Source organism: Oryzias latipes, chromosome 24 (assembly GCF_002234675.1).
Source record: "Oryzias latipes chromosome 24, ASM223467v1".
NCBI classification, from domain to species: domain Eukaryota; kingdom Metazoa; phylum Chordata; class Actinopteri; order Beloniformes; family Adrianichthyidae; genus Oryzias; species Oryzias latipes.
The window spans coordinates 15,979,551-16,005,660 of record NC_019882.2 but is presented as its reverse complement, the minus strand read 5'-3'; the positions used below and the strand labels follow the sequence as shown (position 1 = coordinate 16,005,660).

General features: G+C 37.7%; 1 protein-coding gene and 1 long non-coding RNA gene across 5 annotated transcripts; both read right to left on the bottom strand.

Annotated features, from left to right (window-relative positions):
* Positions 1-627: 627 nt before the first annotated feature.
* stum (stum, mechanosensory transduction mediator homolog) lies at positions 628-16,709 on the bottom strand. 4 transcript variants are annotated; one of them, XR_002293173.2, is made up of 5 exons: positions 15,887-16,709; positions 5,226-5,408; positions 3,742-3,750; positions 2,561-2,639; positions 628-2,460 (listed from the first exon to the last, which is right to left on the bottom strand). XR_002293173.2 is itself a non-coding variant. In XM_011491889.3 (5 exons), the coding sequence occupies exons 2-5, from the start codon at positions 16,095-16,097 to the stop codon at positions 2,426-2,428; spliced, it is 438 nt and encodes a 145-aa protein (XP_011490191.1). In that variant the 5' UTR covers positions 16,098-16,130; positions 16,316-16,700; the 3' UTR covers positions 628-2,425. The 4 variants fall into 4 exon arrangements, 3 of the variants coding, with proteins under 3 accessions (XP_011490191.1, XP_011490190.1, XP_011490193.1); XM_011491889.3 differs by lacking the exon at positions 2,561-2,639 and having other exon boundaries at positions 15,887-16,130; positions 16,316-16,700; XM_011491888.3 differs by lacking the exon at positions 2,561-2,639 and having other exon boundaries at positions 15,887-16,699.
* A 5,009-nt stretch (positions 16,710-21,718) lies between these two features.
* Positions 21,719-24,133, bottom strand: LOC110017750. The gene is made up of 4 exons (XR_002293246.2): positions 23,188-24,133; positions 22,705-22,734; positions 22,516-22,627; positions 21,719-22,281 (listed from the first exon to the last, which is right to left on the bottom strand). It is a non-coding gene; the product is annotated as an uncharacterized LOC110017750 (long non-coding RNA).
* Between the last annotated feature and the right edge of the window lie 1,977 nt (positions 24,134-26,110).

Below are 26,110 nucleotides of genomic sequence, written 5' to 3'. Positions count from 1 at the left end.
TAAATAATTAATGTTTAAATTATTGAAATGCAACATACAACATACGCAGAGTAGTAGTGCTCAGCACACAGAGGGTTGAGACAGAATGTCTTAATGATGTGCTTGTGTTTTGACATTGCAACTTCTTCACTTGAGAACTTCCCAGAGCCGCTCCACTCAGCTCCACTCAGAATGTTTTTGCATGTCTGGCATGATGGTGAGAGGCTGGGAGGATGGAGCGTTGTCTGGTCAGAGTCCAGCAAGAAATAAAGTCCTTATATGGTGAAGTAGGACAGCCAGGAAAACTAAACACAATCATTTTAGGAAAGTTTAGAGTTTACCAGCTTCTCTTAGCTGTACTTTGTAATACTTTTTTGCTGAAGGCTTATTAAATTAACCCAATTTTTGCTAAATCTGCAAAAATGACACAAAACACACAATGTTTCAACCTTAAATCTAAGGGAAACGGTCATGACTGTCAACCTAGCAAAAAATATATATTTTTATTAATAATCAAAGAGTTCAAACTCCATTTAATCTCATAAAAATGTAAAGATACCATTTAAATGTAGAGAAATACCACCCATATAGATGATGCATGCATAAGATTGACTTCCATGAATAGGAGATTAGCTTAAAACAAATCACTTTTCCATCTTTTTGATGATTTTATTAATTACTTTTAGGAGTCTTAAAGCATAAAACCACTGCACTGTTTATTTTATTACAATAAAAATCACATAACATTACAGACATATTAATTTTCCTTCTCAAACATTATACAGGCTCCACACAGAAACAGTAAAAACAAGATTTTTACTGAAGTTTACAAGAGAAGTATTACTGAAAATGAACTCCAATAAAAATAAGAGCACGGCTGAGTAACACCAACAGCACCACAGAAGATGAAGAAGAATAAAAGTTAAGGTGACATCACTGACGGACGTATTTACAAGTGATTTCATTAAAGGCACAGACATTTTTCTCATGAATGATTAACCTTTATATTCACACGCTTGGATCTCAGTTTTGCAGCCAAGAAGATCAAAAAATGAGCTTTTACCTGCTAAGTTACACGCACTGCCTAAATAAAGTATGTTTATGAAAGCTCTACTACATTTACTTCAGCTGTAAAGTTGTACCTTGATGCATACCAGCGGGCAGAAGAACAAACACGTTTATTGTAAATTGTTCATATTTGCTTCCAGCCTTTGTGATTGAAGTCTGTAAAATCTTTCTTCTTTTTTTTAAGATTTATGATCTTTACTAGAGGATAGACGTCAATGCATTGTGAACGAGAAACCAGGATTGGGAATCATGGGAAAGCCCTTCAAGTAGATGTTTGCATTTCTCCCCATTTCAGCCCAACACTAACGTATTTAAATACTGTTTAGCCCTCAGTCGTCCTGATGAGTTCATCTGTATCCACACATATAATGAGAGTTAGATTTTTAAATACCAAAATGCTCTTTTTAATTCAAGCCGCAGTTCAAACTTCAGTTGAAGACTTGAGTAACTCATCCATGTCTACGCTTTTTATCTGCAGTCTGACAGACAGGGTTGTGACCGCTCTGCCAAGCCGAGCGAGATGATATTTTTAGACCCGTTAATTAGATTTGAAACTCCAAAACTGTGTGATATCTTTTTAGCTCCTTTTTACACAGATTTTCTTTTTTTTTTTATAATTGAAAAACTTTCTGCTGGCGTGAGTCATTGTTTTAGGAAGAATTTATTATTGTTATTGCATTGTTGTTCAATGCAAATCTTCATATGAAACACTGTTTGATATTTAAGCTTTTATAGCAACTTATATAAGAACTTTCAGCAGTAAAAACACAAGATACTTTAAGAGAAGTACCATGGAGTCAGTAAAACAAATATAAAAGGAAATGTCACAATATGACAGATGACGCTCATGTCATTTTAATACTGCACTGTTAGACTGGATGAAGGCAAGCATCTACAGTGATGATAATGGCTTCTAGCACATTTAGGTTTAATAATAGTAAAAAATACTGTTTTAGTCGCAAAACTGGGGGGGAAAACACCTGCAAAAGAAAAACTTTTTTATTAAAATGCGAACTTGTTCAAATACTTTGATAAATAATATTGAAGGTTTGCCACAAATCCATGCAAAAAATAAAAATGAAATATTTACAGCTCAAGAGAAATATTGGAAGGTTTTAGAAGGAGTAACAACAACAAAAAAATCCATGTTTGTTGTTACTTTACTTCTCCGCTCAATGTTTTTTGGGTTCTAAATATACAAAGGAGAATGTAGCAGCCTGAACATTTTCTTAAAGTGCAGCCATGTGATTCTTGTTTTTCAATTGCTTCTGTCATATAGCTGTGTAATGATAAAGTAAAAGTTTCAATCGGGTATTCGTGTGACTAAACAGATTAAACAGTTCATTGGATCCATCGGTGAACAGCAGAAGGACTTCTCTCAGACGTCTTGAGGAGCGCCCTGATCTCTGCACCCTAAGGAGGGACCAAAGAAAGGAAAGAGGTTCATCACTTCATGGCTGGTTGAGGGAAAGGTCATGCAGAACTCTTCCTTTACTCTGCCCAGCCCAATCACCAGTTTCCAGAACTAAAGTTGGCTGTAGTAAACTCCAGTTGTTTTGGGACTGCAGGTTTCATTTTTGCCATTTAGAACCCTGAGGGTGACAGCAGAGATGATTGAATTTCTAATATTTTTAATTAATTACATAGAATTTACAAGAATTTTAGAAAAATTCAAGCCTTTGTTTGGTTCATTTTTGCCTACTCGTTGCTTATTTTAGAGCAAATCAAACTTCCTTTAGTAAATTTAGATGTTGGAAGCGTGATCATATAATAGCAAATTGACATAAAAAATGTAAACAAAAGAAAATGTCAGTCTCCATCTAAATCTATATTGTGATGTATTACAGAGAGCAAACTTGAAGACATGGGTTTCAAACGTATTTACCTTTCAAAAGTTCTTGGTAATCATAGGACCGATGGTGACTAGACTGATGCAATATTTAGCTGCCGTCCTGTTTGATTATAGGACTTGCTTGTGGGGCGTTTCATTCCACATATGCAGATGTAAAACTACATAATTCAGATAAACATGGACCCATAAGGAAAGGTTTACAGGCGTTATTACATATCTCATTTTTAATGTAGATTATATTATATCTAATGAAGCTTAAGAAAATAAGTACTTAGCACATAAAATATCATTTCTGAGTGTTGTGAATAAGGAAGGCGGGCTCACTGCTCAGCTTAAATAGAGAGCTCTCAGCAGGAAGGAGGGGAAAGGGGGCGAGGTTGCTCCACCCACAACTCATAGGTGACTTTCTAATGAACTCCAGAAGCTAGGTCCAATTTGATTTTGGCTATAAGTAGCATAATCATGATTAAGAGACCACTGGGAATCGGAGTGGGTCTTTAATAAATGCAGGTCTTCGACCAAAACAAATTTGCAGCTGAGCGAGATGCACTATTGGCTGCATCTAAACTCCTCTCAAAACTTTGTTTGGCCATGCATAATAACTGTAAAATGAATAAGAAGGTGTGGTGAAAAACAAATGGAGTCACATTTGAGTCATGATAAGTAACAACAAGTCTAGAGTCTTAAGCAGCCTGTATTTGAATGTCAAATGCAACAACAGAAACAACAACAGAAACAACAACAGAAACAACAACAGAAAAACAAAAATGGGTGCATTTGATGCCTGACGGAGTCAGATAAAATAGTTTTCTACGTTTATATAAATTAAACCAAGTACTTACCATCTGAAACTTCGGTGTAGAGGAGCAGAGAGGGGAGGAAGAGATGAGATAAAAGTTAATTTAAACACAATTTTAGGAGTTGATCGCATAGAGGTAAACAAGGCGGAGGTTTGATTTGATTATTGAGGCAGTTTGATACAGATGCATTACATGATCGAATCAACACAACGATGGTAAGACTACAGCTCCTCTTTTGGATCAATGAGAAAGGAGCAGGAGACAGGAAGGAGGGAAGATGATACAAGCAAGAGCAACCCAGAAGGTGACTGCCTTGATTTCTTTCCAAGCGAGCGGGGAGTAGGAGGAATGATATAAGAATGGCGAGATCAAACGGTGACAATCATTAGCTGGAGAAAGAGACAAGGAGGTTGAACTGCTGGAGGGAGATGTTTACCACCATCATTATGGGAGAAAGAGAAGAGGGACAGATCTGATTGTGCTAATCAAGTTGTGGATGGAAACACACCCATCGGAGTGGAAGGCCAATGAAGATTTTTGTAGTGTTTCACAATAGGCACAGAGGAAGAAAGAGGGAACAGCTGCCAAGTAGCGTCACGTCCCAAAGCCATGCTGATGAATAATGATCATAGCTGCATACAGGCAGTTTGAAAATCAATCAACAGGGAGGTTTAAAAATATATTCATCATGTTGTTGCAGCAAATACAACTAGATTTCAGCAGCTGAATAAGACAGGAGTCTAGAAGCTTGGGGGGAAACGGCGGGGGGACACATACACGACAAATGGGTACTGCGTTGCAGGCGGTTATGAGTTGACACACTTTGGTTGCACACTGGCAGGAATGTTTTTTTTTTTTTTACTTTTCCTCACATACGCACATTAATCATATTCACAAAGGAGACGGGCGGGGGTAACTCAGAGAGATTCCTGGCAAATTGGGAGAATGGTGTCTTTGCCGGTGGTTTCTGTTCCTCGTCCCCAGAGAATAAACTCTGCTGGTAAAATTAGCTCAACTTACCGGCATATTTACATTTTGTGTTTTGCCGTTGGTTGTTTTCTTTCTTTGGAGAAATCATTTTTTGGTCAAGTAAAAGTGTTTAGATATTTAAATATTAAAAAAGAATGCATTTCATCTTTTTTTTGCCAAACTGAGCTTGAAAATCTAAGGTTTCATTCAAGTATCATTCATTCATTAATTCATTCCAAATCATGTACAAGTTATTAACACACAAAAGGGCCGGCTCACAGAGGATACAACTGACTCTTTTTTTTTTTATTTGCAAAATTGTATTTAGGAGAATTTGTTTCTGTGATATGATATTTATCTGGTGGATAAGACACTGCAAGGCACACAGTGTGGTGTGGAAAACTGATTTACAGAAGGAAATAACTACTAACTGAGTTAACAAAATCGTAACACAAATAATAACAGTAATTAGCCTGTAGAAACTGCATTTTGCATGAGAAAAAATTAAACAAATGTTTGGAAAAGCTAGAAATGAAGTGAAGGAAAGTGTTACTGACTTGCCAAGATGACCATGTCCATGCCCCAGAAGATGCTCATGATCCAGCCCACCATGATAACAGCCGTCACTATCTGGATGAGGGCTGCAGCCACGTTGAGCCAGAACACACAGCAAACCCCTCGCTCGGAGATCAGCTCACTGCGAGCCCCACACAGCACTGTAAACGCAGAGAGGAAAGTACCTGCCGGATAAAAAGAACAAATTATCATGCCAGCAAACGCCATGTTTACCCGAAATGGAATGTAAACTGCCAGTCTTTATCTCGCTGTTTAGCTTGGTTTTATAATGTTTAGAGTTCAGCAGCGATAAGAAGGTAGCTTCAACCCAAAATAACCAGAATAGTGAAATAAACAGTAGATGTTTTTGTTTGAAAACGATTTGTAAAATAATATTCTCATCAGGGGATGGTGTTCAAAGAAAATATTATTAAAACATCACAAGAAAATAGTTACGTGAATTTGGTTTTTCTGAACATTTTGACCAAAATGTTTAATTTGGTTAAGTCACTTTTATGTTAATCTTTTAGTTATATAATATTATCTTGAAAGTAATGGAAATGCCTAACATTACCATTGACACTTCTGTTATATAATAAATAAAAACACATGCCAATAGATGCAGTTTTTCTGTTTTTTTATTATCAGCTTTTTATTCTTACCTACAAACTTACTCAAAGTTCTTATAACTTCTTGTTTGAAGCACATCCCAAAACAAAAGTAACTGTGAAAAGATCACTTCACCACATAACCACTAGGGGCGTGTTACATTTTCCACTGTGGTTTAGAAAACTTGATTTTTCATGTATGTGAATTGATTTAATGTCTATAACAACTCTATAGGGGTACATGTTTGATGCACACAGGACTGCACACAGATGGAGACAATCTTATGCATCACAGATCACCATAAAATCATCATCAATAAAATAAAAAAAACTTTGTTTAACATTCCAGGAGTAACATTTTGTATTATTTATTTAAAAAAAAAGAAGAAGAAAAAAGGAAAACTTCTTTACTTTGTCAACATATGTCCAATCCTGACAACCAACAGTTTAAAGTTAATAATTCACTGATGCTAACATTGTTCAATAACTTATTGGCCCTGTGTTAGAGTGTCTGCCCTGAGACCGGAAGGTTGTAAGTTTAAATTCACAGTTGAGTCAGACCAAAAAGTTGAGTCATACCAAAAACTCCAGGCAGAAGAAGTTGGATTGGGGTGGGGGGGGTTAAACCACCAAATGGTTCATGAGTGTGGCTGTGTCTGCTAAACAGTTTCTAGGCTTTTACTCTGCTACAAAGGGAATTAAGCTTAAAATTGCATTTTGAGTTTTTTTTTATTCAAATCATTCTGAATCATGAACAGACAAAAAAAGCAAATGGAAAGATATTGTATTTGTTTTAAAAGCTACTGGGCAGGCCACAAGCTCCCTGCTCCATTCTGATGCCTTCACTTGCAGATCCATGTATTCCATGGCATCCACATTTGAAGGCTGCTTATTTAGTCAGTCTCAGCTGATCCTCCTGAAAACCTAAACAAACAGTGTCTGTAATTAGCACCCACAAATTCTGAGCTCTTTGGATGAAATCTTGGTCAAACCCTGAGAGTACATAAATATTAAGTGATCTCAAGGTAGCATTACATTGTCATAAGCAATAGTCCATGGATCATTTTAAAAAGGTTTTAAAATCTAAAACAACAATTTATTACTACTAAATATTTATCACTAAGTGTACAGAAAAGTGCTTTTCTCATTCTAATCCGTAAATCACCACTGATCTGAAAAAGCTGATGAACACATTAAGAAAGAGGCAGTACGGAGTGCTCATTACTGTATGGAAAATCCTCGGGGTAAAAACAGCTTCTGGAAAAATTTCTGTCATCCACCGATGACAGTTTTTATTATCATCTGAACAAAATCCGCTTTTTCACTGCACACAAAAAGATTAAAACCATCACATCCCAAACAACACTGATTGTTTTCAACATAAATAACTTGAAGCAAAAACAGACACGACCTATTGGGAAAAGCTTCTAGATAAAAAGTGCCTCCTGAATTTATTTATACCCCTGAGGCATGAATAATTTCAGGAAGCTCTGCAGTTTAAAACTGAAGGGAAAACTGTCCAAAGTCAGCTCAACCCAACGAGAGAAGACTGTTGACAGAACAGCTACTTGAGATCATGGCTTCAACATCCATCAGTAAGTGCATCAGCGCTCCTTGGGTTACCTGGAGGCTTTCCTTGCCACTTGAACAATACATTGTCTGTGAATGTATTAGACATGCGTTACAGTGAAAAGAGCCCATTAGAGTCTCAATGGCATTGAATGCTTCTCCAGGAGGACTCACGGTTGTTGCTGTCCTTGAGAAAGCTCCATCTCTTCTGAGTTGTACGTCAGGCTTAATATGAAGTTACTTACTCCATGAAATCATGTTTTTGGTGTTTATTACATATTATTGTGACATTTTCCCATGAGGGAGTGCATATTATAAATTGAGATTGTTTAGCTGACCTCAGAAAGGTGTGCGTCAGTCAGAAGGAGAAAAGGTTTTTGAATGCTGGTGCAGGAAAGTAAGTAATAGAAGTCAAATCCATTTTCAATAATGTAAATAATAAAAGTACAAATTAATTGCAAAGTTGATTAAAGTGAAAGACTTATTTTCTTTGTCGTACAGGGAAACGATAGCCAACTTAGCACGTCAGCCAGGTCAAGCGTCACACATCTCACTTCCTCAAAGTGTTAGAATTTGCTAAACAGATCCTAGGCTTTTAGCTCCTACAAAGAAAATTAAGCTTAAAATTTGCATTTTTGAGTATTTTTTATTTTTATTTCAATCACTGTGAATCAGGAGCAGACAAAAAAAATAGAGTTGGAAAAAAAACAGCGGGCAGGCCACAAGCTCCCCGCTCCGCTCCATTCTGATGCATTCACTTGCAGACAAGTAGATCCATGTACTTCTTTGCTTGTTAGTTTTCTCCTTTTGAAGCATATACAGGAGGTACTACGATGGATATGGATGTGACTATAAAAAGTCACTTTAATAACTAGTTCATTTTTAATAGAAAAATAATTTGCTAAATGTTTTGTCCCAATTCTTGTATGTACCACCATTACAGCTCCAGGGAGCAATTGAGGTTTTATTGCATCACTTTGTTGCTTTGACAGCTTGACAGAATGTGCTTTCAACACTTGTAAGTGGTTTAATTTCCATTGAGTTTCACTTTCCCCACATTCTTTTTCACTGCAGAGTAAAACTTGACCCAAAGACTGTATAGAAGGTTTTTTTTTATTTTTGGCTTTCTTGGCCTAATATTTGTCACCATGACATTACATGACCAGGCTGAATACACATTTAATATTCAGCTCCTAATGGTGATGTGTTGTTCTGGCCTGACAGACAACATTTTGGTTTTTGAATCTGATTCAAATCTGGAGTCAAAAAGTTATACTTGGACAAAACTACAATTAATACACTTGAGATTTATGTGGTTAAAACATCAGGAAAACCACCCTTTTTATTAAGAAATATGCAGAAATTTAAGCTCAAGTGTCATGCATATCATATGCACCAACCAATAGTTTCAGCCAAGACTTCATATTTTCTTGTTTAAAAAGTTTTACACAACATAATGACAAACCACCAAAGTTGCAGAAAAATGGAAACTTATGAAGCAAAACATGTCTTCTAATCCTTAAAGTCCAACTCTGATTATCTTTTGATCTATTGTAAAAGCATTCCCAGTGGTATTATAATTATGATTATTATTTTGGTTGTTTTTATCCAAAAAAAAAACAAAAAAAACAACAACTGTTTCGTTTTGTAGGACATAGTTTCTGCAGAGCAGCAGTAGTTCATTAGAAATTCTCCAAAAATTAAAAAACAAAGAAAAGCAGTTTCACTTAAGTAACACAATTTAGAATCCCCCCCCCAAAAAATATGATCAAGACAAAGGAATCAGACATTCACAAGTTGTGAGCAGAACTGTTGTGTGCGTGTTGTGTGTCCAGACCCCTTCCTCTCTTCATTGCTAAGAACTTCTTTTTCTGCTCCTAATTTACACTGATTTGATTTAAAGAAATACTCAGAAATACAATTTTGAGCTTGATCTTTTTGATATATGTCCATCATCATCGGAAAAATACCACAAGAACATGTTCAAAATGCCAAAAATAAAATTTTCATTGGAGTGGGTCTTTCACATTTCTGTGACCAACAAGTTTTAATATTTTGGGAACAAAGAGGCCTAAAGGGGTTTCCATTCTATCTTAGATTAAGTTACAATATAAACAGCTGAAGGATCAAACCTGATTTACCTTATTTGATTTTTTCCTTCTGATCTTATTGGAGAAATGTTCTCATTTCAACAAATTCTGTGATTATCCCTGCAGTCAGTCCTGTCAGGTTGATGTTCTCTCTGCAGGCTTTTTGTTCCCTGTAGAAAATACAAAGCTGAATAGTGTGAGTGAGGACTGACTGCGACATGTGAAATGCCTGGTGGGCGTTGAGTGCATCATAACCTTGGCCTTTCCCTTTCTGTTAGCTACATTTCTTGTCACATTGGAGAAATTCAGACAAAAAAAACATAGCAGGCTGAGCAGGTGGACGGAAAGAGGAGCTGGAACAACCAGACTGCAAGCTGCAGCTTCTGTTTTAGGAGGAAGAAAAGGCCAAAACCAACTCATGTGCAGTTTTCTACCCAAATACTTTAACTTAATGAACTATTAAGGACAAATAAATACGCAGAGCAAATATTTCCCAGATGCTCACCTTAAAAAGTTTTACCAAAAAAGACCATCAAAGGTCCAAACGTCAATTTTGACATGATTCCATAAGAGTGAGATGCTTTCAGGTCACGGAGGCCACTCCCACCAGCAGATGCTCTGGCTTCTGGTGGAGCCACCCACCTCCAGACATGAGCCTTGAATGACAGCAAACTAAATGGTAACACATAACCTCTATCAGAGTTTTGGCAGCCAGCACAGGATTTTTGCTGTCTATTTCGTTTTTCTTCCGGTGTATGATTATTATTTTTTGGCTTCACTGAGCATTTGATGGAGCAGTCGGTGCCTATTAGCACACACAGCATACACTTGCACATAAGGGGCAGCCAGCCATCCAATTTTACTGTTTGGTTAACGTGCAGCACATGGAATTGAACAGTTCGACAAATATTCTCCATTCTCTAGTCTGGGAATTAAACTTTTAGTGTTCTTGAGAGTATTTTATAAGTGAATTTTATTTATTTTATTTTTATAATTTCTGATTTTTGGAAAATACTTTGTTGTCTTTGATAGATTTTTATTTTATTTATGGCTTACATGTAAAACAAATAAAACCCTTACTACTACATGTTCTAGAAAGCCCACTTTTGGAAAAAAAAAATTTTTAACTTTTGATATTTTTTAGGAGATTGCCATACGAATATGAAATATTTACATACTGTATTTTGCCACTTTCTGATTAAAATCGACAGCAATAAAACTGCATCTCTAAGTAGAGTTTAATAATTATTTTTTCTTCTGGAATGTAGAAATACTATATATAAATACCAAAATATTTGACATTTTTACACATCAGGTTGTCCTGTTTAAATATATTTTAATTAAAACTGTACATTTTTACAAAACCAACTGTCTTCCAAACAAAAATCCTCCAACATGCTCATGCAAGAGAAAAGCTTTTGTGTCTTGTCGTGTGTGGGACATGGTGAATGTCGGCACTTGTGTGTGTGTGTCGTGTGTTTATATGTGTGCACCTAGATATTAGCCAGACTTATTACTATAATTACACAGAAGGCTCCAACAAGGCACCCACTGTCAGCGTGGGAGGTTAACCACGGAGTGTAAAAGTGTCAAAGACAAGAAAGAGGAAGAGGACTGGAAGACAAAAGAGCAGAGGATGAAAGGACTCTGAGGAGGCATTGTGTAAGTTTCTCACAAAGGTACAGCTGTTCTAAAGCCAGCAATCTCTCGTGCTTGGTACAGTCTTGGTACAGTCTTTCTTCAGTCGGTGTCTTAAAACACCCACCAAACTGCGCTACACTTGCAGAATTTAAGTCGGTGCAGTCAAAGCCACCTTTCTGGTTTGCATCAGTTGTGCAAGCAGCTGACAGGCCTTCAATTTTTGTGCATCTTTAACCTCAAGAGGACCACGCAAGAAGGGGAAAATCGTGTTCTTCCTGGTCATATTTTGCGGAGTTTTTGTCATTTTCCCTTATTTTTGGTCTTGATTTAGTTTAAACTTTGAGAGTAGACAGATTTTATTTCTAATCCAGTCTTTCCTGATGGGCCTTGAGTTTTACCACCTGACCTGTCAGCCTCTATGTTTGTGCTTTATGCAGACCTGTCTCTCCCCCTCCTTTTAGCAGTATAACTGTTCTCCAGTCCTGTCATGCATCCTCTGTTTTCCAAGCTTGCAAAGGAAGAACATGGAGTTGACAATATGCCCTTCTGATTATCTGGAGCTTGGGTTTATTTATGTGAAATGTTGTTTAAATCCCAATAACATGGAGGTGCTATATCTATCACCTACAGTGAAACAGAAATATGTAAATATTTGTCCACTAAGACTTCCCCAGCTGTTTTAGGATAGGCTAGTTATATCCAGCAAATAAAACAATGTCAAAATGTTTTTGTACAAAATCAATTTGCTGATGAAGCAACATTTTAAGGAAAAATAGCTGTTAAATATGCAAAGAGCACCAACTTAGCCAACAAAAAGCTTTCAACCTGCTGGAATATAAACAAAACAATATTTATTTTCCTCTATTTTTTCCCCTGTTTTTAGGATTAAATTTATTGCTTCTCCACATGAAATATCTTTAGATTGTTCGTCTGAGCTTAAAAAGACTTTAAGTCTCACTTTTGTAGAAATATTCTAAAGATTTTCAACAAGTGCAAAAGTCAGCAGAACTTTTGACAGAAGATGGCGCTCTCATTCCAGCGTGACATTCACTCTCCAATTAAAGCGTTGCAGCAAGAGACCCAGAAATCACTTTGTGCTAATAAAAGGTCATGAAAGATTTAGGACAGTTTCAAAAATGCTTGCAGATGTCAACGAGGGGTCACCATAAACCAAATGAAGGCAACACATCCAGTGTCACAAGCCGTACTTTTCATGACGTGGGACTTCTGACTATGACAGCATCTCTTGAAGCTAAATCAGACACTTTGCTCTTTTGCAAATTATGAAAACTTTATATTTTCAACTGACTTGCATAATTGATTTATGAGCATCTGCTCTGGTTCTGCTTTTAACCCTTGTGCTATCCTAGGCACTTTAACATTTGGAGTGGGGTCATCTAGACCCACTAGACAATGCGCTGAACCTTTTTTCTTCAATGACTTGTGATCTTCGCTGGTTTCCATGGATTACATGAAATGCCCTCACCTTTATCCACCTGTGTCATGGTAGGAATAATACGTCAATGGTCATCTTGACCCCATAGGATAGCACAAGGGTTAAACAGCTTATGTGCTTTATTAATTTTCGAGACAATTTTTTGCCACATTTCATGGATGTCCCTGCAATCATATGACCCTGTTTTGAAATGGTCACGTCTGACAAATATATTTCCAAAAAACACGTTTTGCTCACGGCAGCAGCTTGGTCTTCTGGTTCCTAACATGCGTTAGACCCTGTCTGCTCTCTTGCTGATCTGTTCCATCCGTGCATTAATTTTTTGGGTCCAAATTCAATTATAATTTTTTTATCTTTAGCTCCAGGTTGAAAATAAACAACAAGCTGTTTTCAGTCTCAGTCAATAACAACCAAATGGCTGTGACACTCACAGGCACACACATTTCTGCCATCGTAGTCATGACAACCGGCCACAGCTATTCAATAAAATGTCAGGGCATCCAGGCAATGCTTAACGCGCTCAGACACTCCGAGGTGATGTGTTGCCTTGATGTCTTCGCGTTGGGGGACACATTCTGTGGAAACACCTGAAACCAGTATTCCTGTCAGAAACTGGAGAAAAAAGGTATTTGCTAATCCTTCTTTATGGTCTTTGACATCTTTATGCTCCCAGCGATCCAATGTTTAATGTACAGATGCCCGGGTAAACAAAAAGTAAAGTGAGTGACAGAGAAAAAGAAGAATGGAAACAATGTGAAGAATGAGAAAAAGAGAACCACTCATGTGGGACTTTTACAAAAATAGCCCTGCAGAGGAAAAAAAAATGTTTGTTTAGTGGAAGAGTCGGTCAGAAGTGAATGTTGCAAAGGCAAGATTTCACATTTTATGGGAATCAACAAAAATCCATTTCTTTGTGCATGTAAAAAAAAGTAAAACGTGTTAATTATTTTGGTCCTCCAGCTTTTATGCAAAGAATAAGGGAAAAGTAAAGACAGAAATTGTTGCAGGCTGATGTTTGATGAGGAGTCTGCACCAGATGTCAGTGTGACACACATACTCAGACATCTGTGAGAATGCAGAATCAAATACGAGGAAGCTGAAGTGAAAAATGGAACAGAAGGCATTGCAAAATACACAAGTAAATGTGTCAGTAATAAATAACTAAATGAATAAATGCAATTTCCCCAGAAGCCTTACCGACACTTGAAATGGCATCTATCCCCCACTCTAGAATAACTGACAGCTGTTGTGGGTGTACGGGTCTTCAGATGGCCACCTTAAGTGTTTTGTTCAGTTAGATCCATGATGCAGAAAATGTCAAAGGGAGTGTTCTCAGGTCCCAGAACTGTAAACAGCCTTCATCTGGTTGATGTCTTCTCTAAAAACATTCATTTTAGAAAGTCTGCCACTAATAAGGATTGGGTTGATGATAATAAATTAACCACATTCATCAATTTTGTTTTCTTGAACATAGCATTTTAATGTTTAACCCTTTTTACTGTTAAAATAGAATGGTGTTCACCATCCGGCATTCCCCTTCAGGCGTCGCCACAGAATGTTTGTCAGAGATTTTTTTCTGTGGATGCCCTTCCTGACACAACCCTTTATTTCACCCAGGCTAGGGACCGGCACAGGGAGACCCAGACTTGGGCCCCCTTGTGGCTACATCATTAGTCAGTAACGCAGAGAGTCCTTGTGAAGGACCTACTGCTGTTAAAATGAAATAAAATCAACTGTAACTGCCAAATCTGGGGTGATATTTAGAAAACTATTAAAACATTTTATATCTGCCTATTGTACTTGTTAGTTTTTACTTGACCCATTTCAATGAAAATTCAGTTTTTGGTGTTTTTAACATGTTCTTGTGGCATTCTTCTAATGATGGAGGACATATATATAAAGAAAAATAAGCTTTAATTTGCATTTCTTAGTGTTTCTTTAATCAAGTCATTGTAAATCAGGAGCAGACGCAAAAAGGTCATTTGAAAAAAAAAGAGATTATTTGTGACATAGAAGATAAGCTGGGTGGGCCACAAGCTCCCTGCACCACTCCATTCTGATGCATCCACTTGTAGAACAACACATCAATGTACGTCTCTGTTTTCATCGTCTGAGCTGGAATCTGGCTCAAAACTGTACGGCTGGACATCTCTGATATTGCTTTCCATTTGTGTATCACTGGTTATGTTGGGTTGGGGTTGTGAGGGGCTATAATTTAGCAGGAGACCTTGTGAATAGATGGATGGTGGAAAATGGGGCTGCTCTCAACACACAACCATCGACTGACAATAAGTTGTGACAAAACCAATGCCAAACAAAGATCAGAATCCAAATCACACCAATAAAATGAAGAGAAATAAATTAAAACCCACTGGTAACTAGCTGGGCAGTTAGCGAATAATATAAACTACCTAATACCTTGTAATGGAAAAAAAAACTGGGAACGGGAAATAAATGATGAATTATTACAAACAATATGCAAAATAAAAAAAAGTCACAATTTTTATATTCATTAAAACTATAACAAGCACTGCCCCTCTATCTTAAAGAGGCATGCATGATCTAACCGGATATTTCCTCTGTAAAACAATAAGAATGTGAAACTGCACATTATTCAATGAAAAACCTTAGGGCTAAGAAGTTAGAAGAGTGCTTTCCGGTATGGTATTGGAAAGACTGTGTTCCCATAATGATTTCTAATCTGAAGATCAGTTTCTCTCAGTTTTCTTGGAGCAACCTGATACTCAGCTGATACCAGCATGCTGTGAAAAGGGTTTGCCTTAAATCATGAAAGTAACTGATGCCTACTTGAAGTAATGAAGGCGCTGTCTTCTATCCTCACTCTGATGATACATGTTCATTCTGCCTTGTGCTGCAAAAAAAGACTTATTTCCAAGGTTATTTTATCCTGTGATATATTTTTGGGGAATTATTGGATCTCTGTATATCATATATTCAATTGAAATTTGTTTCTAGGGCGGTAATGATATATTCACTTTAATATGAGGTTTATATTCTGGATTAGAATGAGAAATTGCATATAAAATAGAGGAAAACACTTGTATGATTAAAACTTAGCCAAGTACGGAGGTTGAATATTACAGTGAGCATCCTACTTCAAGGTCATTTGGACAGTTTAAATAAAAAAATGTTTACGTATTCCTCCAAAACTGTAACAAAACTAGATCAATTTCATTTGATCACAAACAAACTGCACTGATCTCAAAACTGAAATTACACAAGATAATCAGGTAAAATCACTAAATTTGAGAAGAAATACATTTCAAATCTCATCTTACCAAGTCCAGGTATGAAGGTGTTTAGGAAAAGACAGATGACAGCCAGAGGAAAAGGCATTGTTGGTATTGCAGCCCTTAAAGATCCTTTCTTCTCCCTGACCTCCACCACCACTCCTCCCCCAGCTGTAGGGCACCCAGCCATGGCTTTTGCCCCCAAATTGTCTTTAGATTTCACATTTCCCAGCATCGTTAGTCCTTCTGTCTGCGCCATCTGCTCTTTCTCTTGTTTTTCTGTCACCTGTGCCTTAAAAATAAAGACAGCTGCTGAGAAGCAGGTGAACTAATTTGGAAAACAGAGTCAGTGGAGGGGAAAAAATGTGTCAACAGTGATTCCTTGCATTCAGACAAAATTAACTAAGACTTTAGAGCAGTTGTGTAAGCATGCTCACAGGTCCTGGTATGGTTTATATGTAGAAAAAAAAAAGTTACCTTGGAAATTGTTCACGTGTTAAGCAGAGGTGATGAAAAATCTGAAGTTCAGGAGGAAAAGAAAAAAGCAAAAAAAAGAAAGGAAAAGCATTAAGATAAGTGGGAGAGAAGTCCAGTCACACAAGTCCCATTAAGTCCTTGGACGTAAACACAAAGCTTCCTCATCAGAGGTCAGGAGATTCTGCCTGTTGATTCCACATCCAACATATTGAAATCAGTTGCCCCTAAAAAACAGAAAATCTGAAAAATCCTAAAAATTCTCTCCTTACTTCAAGGATTTCACTTAAACTGTTTCTGTGTCCATAAAAGCTTGGCTTACTCCAGACATACAGAGAGGAGAGCAAGAGCAGCTACAATCCCCCTTCCTCTACTACATCTTCATCCCTCCCTCTCCTCTCCTCTCCCTCTCCTAGTTTCCATTTAAAGGAACAGCACCTCGGTGTAATGTTACACTTCAGCGAGGTGACATTCAACACGCTGCTATTTGGAGCATACTAAAACAAACAGAGACATTTTACTAAGTTAATGCACCAACCATATGTTTGCTGCAACTAAAAAACGGTGCATTAAAGTCTCTTTAATACACTCCAACACAAACTTTTTTTTAAATGCTAATAATGGAAATGCACACATAATTTTTCTAATGGATGAAAAAATGAATGAGACAAAGGAAGTGAAAGAATGTGGGCTGATCGAGGCCAATATAAGATGTGGAGAGAATAGAAAAGATCCCTCCTGTATCAATATCTCGCTAATTATTCATGCACTCTCTCTTGTCCTTTTATTCCTCAATTCCCCGCTCTCTGTCCTTTTTAAAAAAAACAAAAAACAAAGTAGCAAAGCGGCAGGCAGCCCAAACCCTGAAACTAATCTCATCTTCTCTGTGTCCGTTTCATCTTCTTGGGCTCTTTCTCATCTTTGTTTGGTTTCTTAGCAACCCCGGAAGCAGTAGGTAATTATACGGAAGATATTGATCTTTGTTTTAAGCTTTTTCTCTCTTTTCCTTCTATCCTCTCTGCCATATCTTCTCATTATTTCCACTTTGGTCCCTTCTTTTAATTTCCTGTCATTTCTGAAATACAGCTGACAGTGTGGACAATTCCATCTTCATTGGACTCATGAACAGAACGTTAAGCATCATCCCGCTACCATGGCAACATGTTGTGGAGAGGAATACACCAAGTTAGACTGGTTTGGAGGAGTTATACAAGGAATGTGGGAATGTGCTTGGTTCTATAATGATTAGTAACTGCTCTTAGAGCAGTTATTTACAGTCTAATTACTCAGTAAGTGTGATACGGTAATTGTGAATCCCTATCTGTGTGTGTATGTGTGTGTGTGTGTGATCTACCTAAACATAGTTTAGTTTAGGTAGATCCCATCTGCTAGTGAAAGCTGACATCCCACACTGCATATTTGTGCATTTGTGTGTCCTCGAGTGTGTTCTGCGTGTGCTCCTGTTGTGCACCAGATCACCACGGTGACCAAAGCTGTAACAGACTCTTTCCTTCCTTCTAATCTCCATCTTTTGATTGATTCCCGCTGCCTTTCATCCGTTGCTTCTTTTTCTTCACGTACATTACAGCAGATTGATTTTCATTCAGCTTTATATGGGCAAACACTTCCATTGTGCGGCAGGAACTTTTATGAAAGATTCCCTTTGTGTTTGTAATCATCAGCCCTGCTGCTTTGTCTCCTCTCCAAGGTCTTCGACTCCATTTATCAATATGAGTTTAAACCTCTATTGAAATGTTATTTTAGCAAGTACAGACAAAGTAGCCCATTATTTTGGGCAGAAAATTTCCAAAGACACAGCTTGCAGTGGTTTGGAGTTGTTATAAGCAGAACACAAATTGGAACACGGGCAGCAAAAGGCTACAGACAAAACAAGAACTATACAACTCTACAACTAAACTCAATAGTTGTCACACATGTGAGGACTAGATCCATTTAACTGGAACGTCTAACTTTTTGTATTTGATCAACTCAGGCAGACAGTCCTGTTTGAAAGCCCTTGGCATCAATTTTTAAAAACCCATAAGTGTGAGATGCATTTGTGTCTGTTCGCCAAACTTTTCCATTAGTGGGTCTAAATGACCCATTTAAAAAAAATAATTTTATATTTATGCTACCCTTACTAACATACTGCATCTCTGTGTGGTTTTCAAGCTGCACCATGGCACACAAGAAGGTTCTACAGAGGGTCATAAAACACTGCCCAAAAGGTCATCGGCTACCCTCTTCCCTCACTGAAGGACCTCTACAGCACCCGCTGTCTTGGGAGGGCAAGCAACATCATGAAAGACTGCACACACCCAGGACACTGGGTGTTTAAATGGTTGCCCTCTGGAAAAAGACTAAGGGTGACGGACAAAAATTTACATTTCTGAAATTATTAAATGTTTTTGTGGTACTTGGGTCAAAATGACCCCATGTCCTATGAAGACACAGTATTCATAATTAACACTTTAGATTTATTGAATTTTCTTGTTGAAAGTTTATTTTACTACTTGTTTTCTTTACTTGAAAAAAAAAAAGGTCAATTTGTCTCAAACCCCTAAACAACAATCAGGAATGACAACATCAGCAATGCCCGTTTAAAAACGTTATTTTATGCTAAGATTTTACATGCTCAACATTCTGTTTGAAACCAATATTATATATGTATTTATGACTCATACTACTTTTAATAAAAGTTCCTAGAATTCAGCTCACAAATTGATTATTTTTCACAGTAACACATCTTAGGAGTTGAGAGTTTCCATAAAATTATCCAAAAAAGTATTAAGTATTTTTCAATAACTATAATCTTAAGCATTTTCGAGGTAGTTATGCTGCATTTATTAAAAAAAAGACGTTTTTGAAAAAAGTCTATGAAGACTCTCATTCATCCAGGTTGGTTCCATTGTAGTAGGTTTAGGGGCTGTCATCTGGACTTGGTTTTTAAAGTTAGAAGACGTTTCGCCTCTTATCCAAGAGGCTTTGTCAATTCTGAATTACCGGTAGCTGGTCTAAGAGCTGGTATATATATGCGTCCATGGGGGAGGAGTCAGACCTGAAACTGGAGGTATTGTCCACTTAGCCTACATGGTTTCGGGTCGTTAATAGTCCTTTGTCCTCAGCTGGGGGTTGGAGAGCCAGTGACTCGCTCTCCACATTGGTCCTCTCTTTCAGCGGTTAACGACTCAGGTGGAACTGAAAAAAGCTAAAATTTAAAGGGAAACCTGGAGGGATTGTAACACACTTTTTGAACAAATTTATTTAATGTAAAATGATAATAACTGTTTACTAGGAGGATTTGGTTTAGAAAACTATCTCACCAGATCATTCTTGACCTACATTTGGATCTAAGGGTCAAAGCATTTGCACAGAATAAATGTATTTTCAGTAACAATATTTCACTTAGTGTTCCATTTTAATTGTCTTAAATGTCCTTAAACCTCAAAACTTAATTATTAAGCTTAGTCTTCTTCAAAATAAAGTTCATAATTTTTTGTGTGATTTTTATTTTATTTCAGTTTGATGGTTTTAGTTAAAGTGAATTCCACAGAATCAGCGTTATTTTGAACATTTATAAAGTTCAAACATTTAGAATCGGATAGTTGTGTTAGGTCAATGGTTTGAATTATTTGTTTTGAACAATTTTTTGCTTATTTTGCTTGTGGTACTTCATTTAAAACAAAGGCTGCAAAGCAAAATGAGTGCTTTAAACAACCATGAGGTCTTTTCTTTTGCGTCTTTCAGTTTTTTCTCTAAGTTTACGTCAGTGGCAACATTGTCTGAAGGAGGTGCACCCACCAATGACTCACAAGAATGATCTGCCTACACAGCCTGACAGTTATCACACCTCACAATAACTCATGCACACTGCCAGAACATTCTGAAAGCAACAAGATCACTCATCCACTTTTCTGTCAGAAACGCAGATGAAGCCAAGATGCACCTGTCTGCTTCAAAATAACAGTCCCTGCTACATTTTTGGCATTTCTCTGGAAGGACACACTCAGTCTTAAAGAGTGACGCTCTTCCAGCTCCTTCTGTGACTGACGCCTTTGTGATTTCAGGAAACACAGTGTACAAGAAGTGTGCAAAATGTGCTTTTAAAGTTAAAGTTTTCTTCTATTTTAAGGGTTGTTAAATGCTGTCATCTGCCCTTGAGTTCCGTTGTTATTGTGGATATTATTCTGCACCATGCACAAATTCTGCAGATGCACGAACAATATCTTGATCTTGATCTTGTGGTGAACAAAAAAACTGTCTTGATAGATTGAAGGAGATATGACACATTAACGCATGAGGTGTGCAAAGTAAAAAAAGAAAATGTTCTGTCGTTTCAACTACAACGATATAATTACAGATTTAAAAAGGGATAAGAAGCATGTAGGGAGCATTGTTTTTATGTAACTTCTGTTCGGAAAGAAACTCGTTTAGACCAAAAAAAAACAAAAAAACAATTTTATTTGATTTTTCTGTATCAACAAGATTAAAGTTGTCTTTAGGCCCATTTTCATTTCTGCCATGAATTTTAAATTGAAAAAAATTGAAATCTGAAAAACTGAGGCCCTGGAGTTTTTATTCATCAAGTTCCAGGTACTTGATTAGAGTGTTTTTTTTATTTTGTTTTGACAGACTATTAAATCGTGTCACATGGGTCAAGTACTGGCTCAATTAGCAACAATGTAATTAAATGCTTCTACATGAGTGTTAATGTTTTTTTTCTGATAATATGGTCGTTCTTTTAGTTATAGTATTAAAAAGAAAACAAAAGAGCGCTTTGCACCAGTGTTGCTAATCATTTTATGCAGCATACATTTTCAATCAAATACTCTGAACTCCCCACAGGTTGTGCTGTGTGCATTCCAGTAATTTTAATAGGTGAATTTGTTCTAGTCGGTGAGTTTTTCCACCACAGGATGACAAAAACGTGATGATATGCAGCTTGTTTTTTGCATCCTCAGTTTGCAAACACTAAGGCTCTCAGTCCTCTACAGCTCTGTCCTTGGTTCACACTAATTAGATGATATGCAGCAGGTCCTCCACAGTCTAATCCCAGCTTCCTCTCCGGCCACATGCAATAGAACGCCTCTTTTATGAGTTTATCTGAAGATTGCAAACTCATAACCGTGTATGATGGGAAGGACTTCATCACAAAATGCTGGTCAAATTATATTTTATGTGCAGTGCAGTGGAAGTGATGCTGAAGAAGTGCCAGGAGATTTTCAGGTCAGTTTATTTTGACTTGTCAAAGGCAGCATTAAAGTAGCCCACCTACTTTAAGGCTTTCAGTGGACTGATGTGTCTCTTATGACCCGAACTGTTGCTGAACTGAATGTGTTACTAAGATGAAACACTTTTTATTTAAATCCATTTTAAAAAAATTTCTGGAGTGAGAACACAGTGACATCTGGTGGTTTTATTCTTTATTGCATACAAAAAACAATTCATGTTACGATGAAACCAAATGAAAAAGCAAATTTTCTTTATTTGTCAAGAATTACAAAAAGTTTTCATTTTGTCATTTCTAACGTTTAGCATTTAATCAACTAAAATCCACAGCAGCTTTGATTTTTTTGTTGTTCAAAATGATGACCAGACCAGAAAACATTTTCAAGAATCTACCAAATGGAAAATACATCATTTTCATTTTTTATTTTTCTATATTTGCAAGTTTAATGAACTTTTATGCCTTGGCAAATTCATGATGAAGTAGACTGTGTCTAAGCAGCAGAGAATATTTTGTAACACAGGCAACATTTGATGAACATTGTCTTTAGCTGTGAAATAAAAGCAGCCCTTAAAATGTCAAGCTGTTGCTTATCTGCTTATCCTTAAAAGCTTATAACCCCAGTCATTAAGGAATGATGGATCAAAGTGGAGTGGCGCCTTATAAGAAGTTCTTAATGAGTTTCTTCACCCACTCCATGGACGGGTCAGCACAGTACTCTTGCTTATTTTTCAGCGTCAAACTGATAGAATAAGAGAAAATGATGATCAATTTCATTCAATGTACTTCATTTGTATAATATACTTAAGAATATTGGTAAAAATAGTTTTTATAATTTACTTTTTTAAATTCCATCACTTTTTGTGTTTTGGAATGCATTTTATAATGAATTATAACACTGTAATAAAGAGAATTTGATGAATTCTTGATTATACTGCAGGATCATTTGGAAGGAAGAGACAGAATAAATACTTACAGAACAGCTTTCTTGGCACAGTGTGTGCTGGTGTGTTTGATATTCTCCACCACATTTGCATGCAACTTCTTTGGGAAGAACTTATAGCAGCACACACTTGGATGGTAGGAATCTGGAAGGTTGCAGCCAAACTCATCAGAATATTCTATTCAAATGTTCTGGTAGAAATGTGAATGAAGTTAGACTCACTCGTAGATGTTCGGCCGGCGGTGCCAGGTCCTAAAGTGAAAATACATCATTTTTATTTTTGGATATTTGCAAGTTTGATTAATTATTTATGCCTTGGCAAATTCATGATGAAGTGGACTGTGTCTAAGCAGCAGAGAATATTTTGTAATATAGGCAAGCTTTGATGAACGTTGTCTTTAACTGTAAGATAAAAGCAGCCCTTAAAGCGCAACCTGTTGCTATCTGCTTATCTTTAAAAGCTTGTAAACCAGTTACGTGCGGTGAGGTTGATGACTGGTGAGGCACTGAATCCTCTGGAGTCAGATTTACAATTACTAAAACTGAATATTTCACCATTCATCCAACAGCAAGTAACAGCAAGATACACACAAGAACATATTTGTGAGTATCCGAAGAGATTTTTCCTGAGGCAGAGCGAGAAGCACTATGAGTACGCAAAACGTGGCAACACACATGAGCATGAGATTTGACCAAGCTATGCACCATAGGAGGAACAACGAACTGGCGTCGAGTGAAGGTCCAGAAGCTCCTTAAGAAGGCTGCAGGGATGATGAGGTGAGTAGGAACAGCTGGTCGTGTCCAGAGCAGAGCAGGCGGGGGAGGGGAGAGTGACTGAGAGAGGCAACCATGACAGTGTGCATCCTTCCCCACTGTCATCCGTTCATCTTGTTTTCTCGTTCTGGGTAGTTCCTTCCTGGGCTCCCCTGTTCCCATTGTTCTGGTTTTAACGCTGTTTGTTTCACGTCTTCGGTCTCCCTCCGCTTGTTCTTTGTGGCTCCACCCTCCTTTGATTTGGGGGAGAGGAAGATGTATGAAGACTTATTTATGAAATGTACGGCAGCTTGAAAATTTTGGTCGCTAACCTAAATGTACAGCTCTAATAGTTCATCAACGGCTCATGTGGTTCTGAGAAAATTCAGCCGTGGAGATTATTACAAAGGTTATTTCAAGAGTGCGATAATAACTAGTAATGTGACATAATTTAACATGGTTTAGTGTTTAAAAAACTTGTATTACGAGCCAATTTCCTGGCTGTAGAATTTATCACTGATACTCTCTAGCTTCATTTTCAAGAGTTAAAAACTTTTTGCCACAAACCGATCCTCAGTCTGCCCTGCTTTCAAACATACGACACTCGACTAAGAGTATCTCCTCTTTGAGACTTTTGGCATCCGCTTCTAAATGCATGAGGTTCAGCCATTTTAAATACTATCAGAACCTATGAGATCCCTTCAATCTAAAAAACTTTTTTAATTTCTTTTGCAGTTCCAGACGCCCCTGGCTAATTAAAATTTCAGTAGTTTGTGCTTTGTTATCCACCTATTTGAGAACCACTAACATCAAATACAAGAATCAAATCCAGCCGAGCTGTAATCCATTGCTACGTGGGATGTTGACCTTCCTTAACTACAATTTTCCTTGGTCCTTGGTTACCTTGCTCCTCGATGACCTTCTGAAGCCTGCGAACCCCTACTCCCCGGTCTGCTTCTCCGTTTACGGCGAATGATGTCACCCCTGCATACCTTGATCTGGAGCTGCAACGATGACTGCTCAACGGACCTATTGCTGCACTGAAAGTGAAGGGGCGGTGGATCTCATCTGCATTCTAATGACACTTCTGACTTGAATCAATCAATACGTCAGCAGCAGAATGAATGTAAATTCTTGGATTATAGATGTTAAAAGAAAATTATTAGCCTGGTGGACGCCTCAAAAAATTTAGGATGTTCTGAGTTTGTATTAGTATGCGATGGAGCTCAAATTTTTGTTTTTTAAGCTCATTTATGTATGTAGCATGCCAATGAAGCATAGTAATTATGGCCGTTGGGCTCGTTCTAATATTTAGATGAAATTTCGACAAAATGGGGTTTCTTGAGCGCGTTATAATTGGTATGCCAAATGGAAGAAAACTCATGGCCGTTAAGCTCATTGCAGAACTGTCGTTGGAAGCTTCGAAATAACGGATGTTACTAAGCTCGCATAAATAGTATGCCAAATGGAAAGTTTATGGCCGTTAAGCCCGTTCATATTATTTGATGGAAGCTTTGAAAATGGATGTTAAGCATTTCATAGGATGCCATCAGAAGCATTGGATTGGATGTTAAGTTAGTGTCATCATACGGGTTGATCATGGCGGTTCAAATAATAGATAATTACAGCGTTTGCAGACGTAAGCTTACGTTCTGAAAAATCAGGTTTGAGTAATTCTTTTGTTGGCTCCCCTCATTTCTTTTTCTCTCTCTTTCAGATAATATGTTCCCCTAGTTGTTTCAACTAACGGGAGCGGCCCTACGGTCAATGGTGCCGGGTCACACATAGCAGATCCACTAGATAGCATGTTCCCTTCGGGGCGCTGTACTCGAACAGGGGCGGCCCAACGGTCAATGTTGCTGGGTCACACATAGCAGATCCACTAGATAGCATGTTCCCTTCATGGCGCTGTACTCGAATGGGGGCGGCTCAATGGTCAATTCTCGCTTCAAAAAAATCAAAGCATGGTGGCAGAAGAGGAAGGACATTTTTCAGGTCTCTCCCGCATCAAACCGGAGATCATTAAAACCAGCGATGGTAGGATATTTGTGGAAGACGAACTCATAAACTTTGTTGCTGTGAAAATGAGAACGCCGAGTGATGACGAAATTGTTTTAGTTGTAACAAACAATTTCAGCTCTGAGCGCATTGAATCATCAAAGAATGTTTTGTTTGAGGTCTGCTCTAGTACCTCTCAATGCTGCATCTCTCACAAAGGCACGCAAAAGGATATTAACAACGTAAAGATTTGTTTGAAAGTGCTAAATGAGTGTGGGGACAATATTCCAAGGTTGGTCTTGCACTATTTGGATGAACTGCCTCCTGTTTCATTCAACCATGTTGATGTCTCAGCGCTACTGTCACGGATGAAGCAAATAAACAACGATATGCGCTGCATGAAACTCACTCTGGAGTCTCAAACCACTGCTTGTGAAAATCTTCATGCTGTAACGGCATCGATGGACAACCGGATCACTGTGATGGAGCAGCAGCGCGGTGACGCTGAAGCACTCAGCGGTTCTGAGTCTACAAAAGCCGAGGAACCAGCATGCAGTAAGGCCAAACAGCCTGCAGGACAAGCTCCGACGCCACTGTGGAGTGTTGTTGTGCGGGAAGGACGCCGGCAGAAAGGAATGGATGTAAAACCTGCTTCAGTTTCAAAGCCGCAAGTTAATCGCGCAGCTGGTTGTTCGCGCAAAACTCCCGACATTATTGGAACTGCCTCTGTTTCTAATATTCACGCAGTGAAGACGAAGATGGTGAGTGTTTTTGCAACCAAATTTGTCCCCAGTTTGGACGCTTTTACACTTAGCAAGTACCTGGAAGGCAAGATGGGACGGGAAGTTAAATGCAGGAAAATTGAGATGACTGTTCA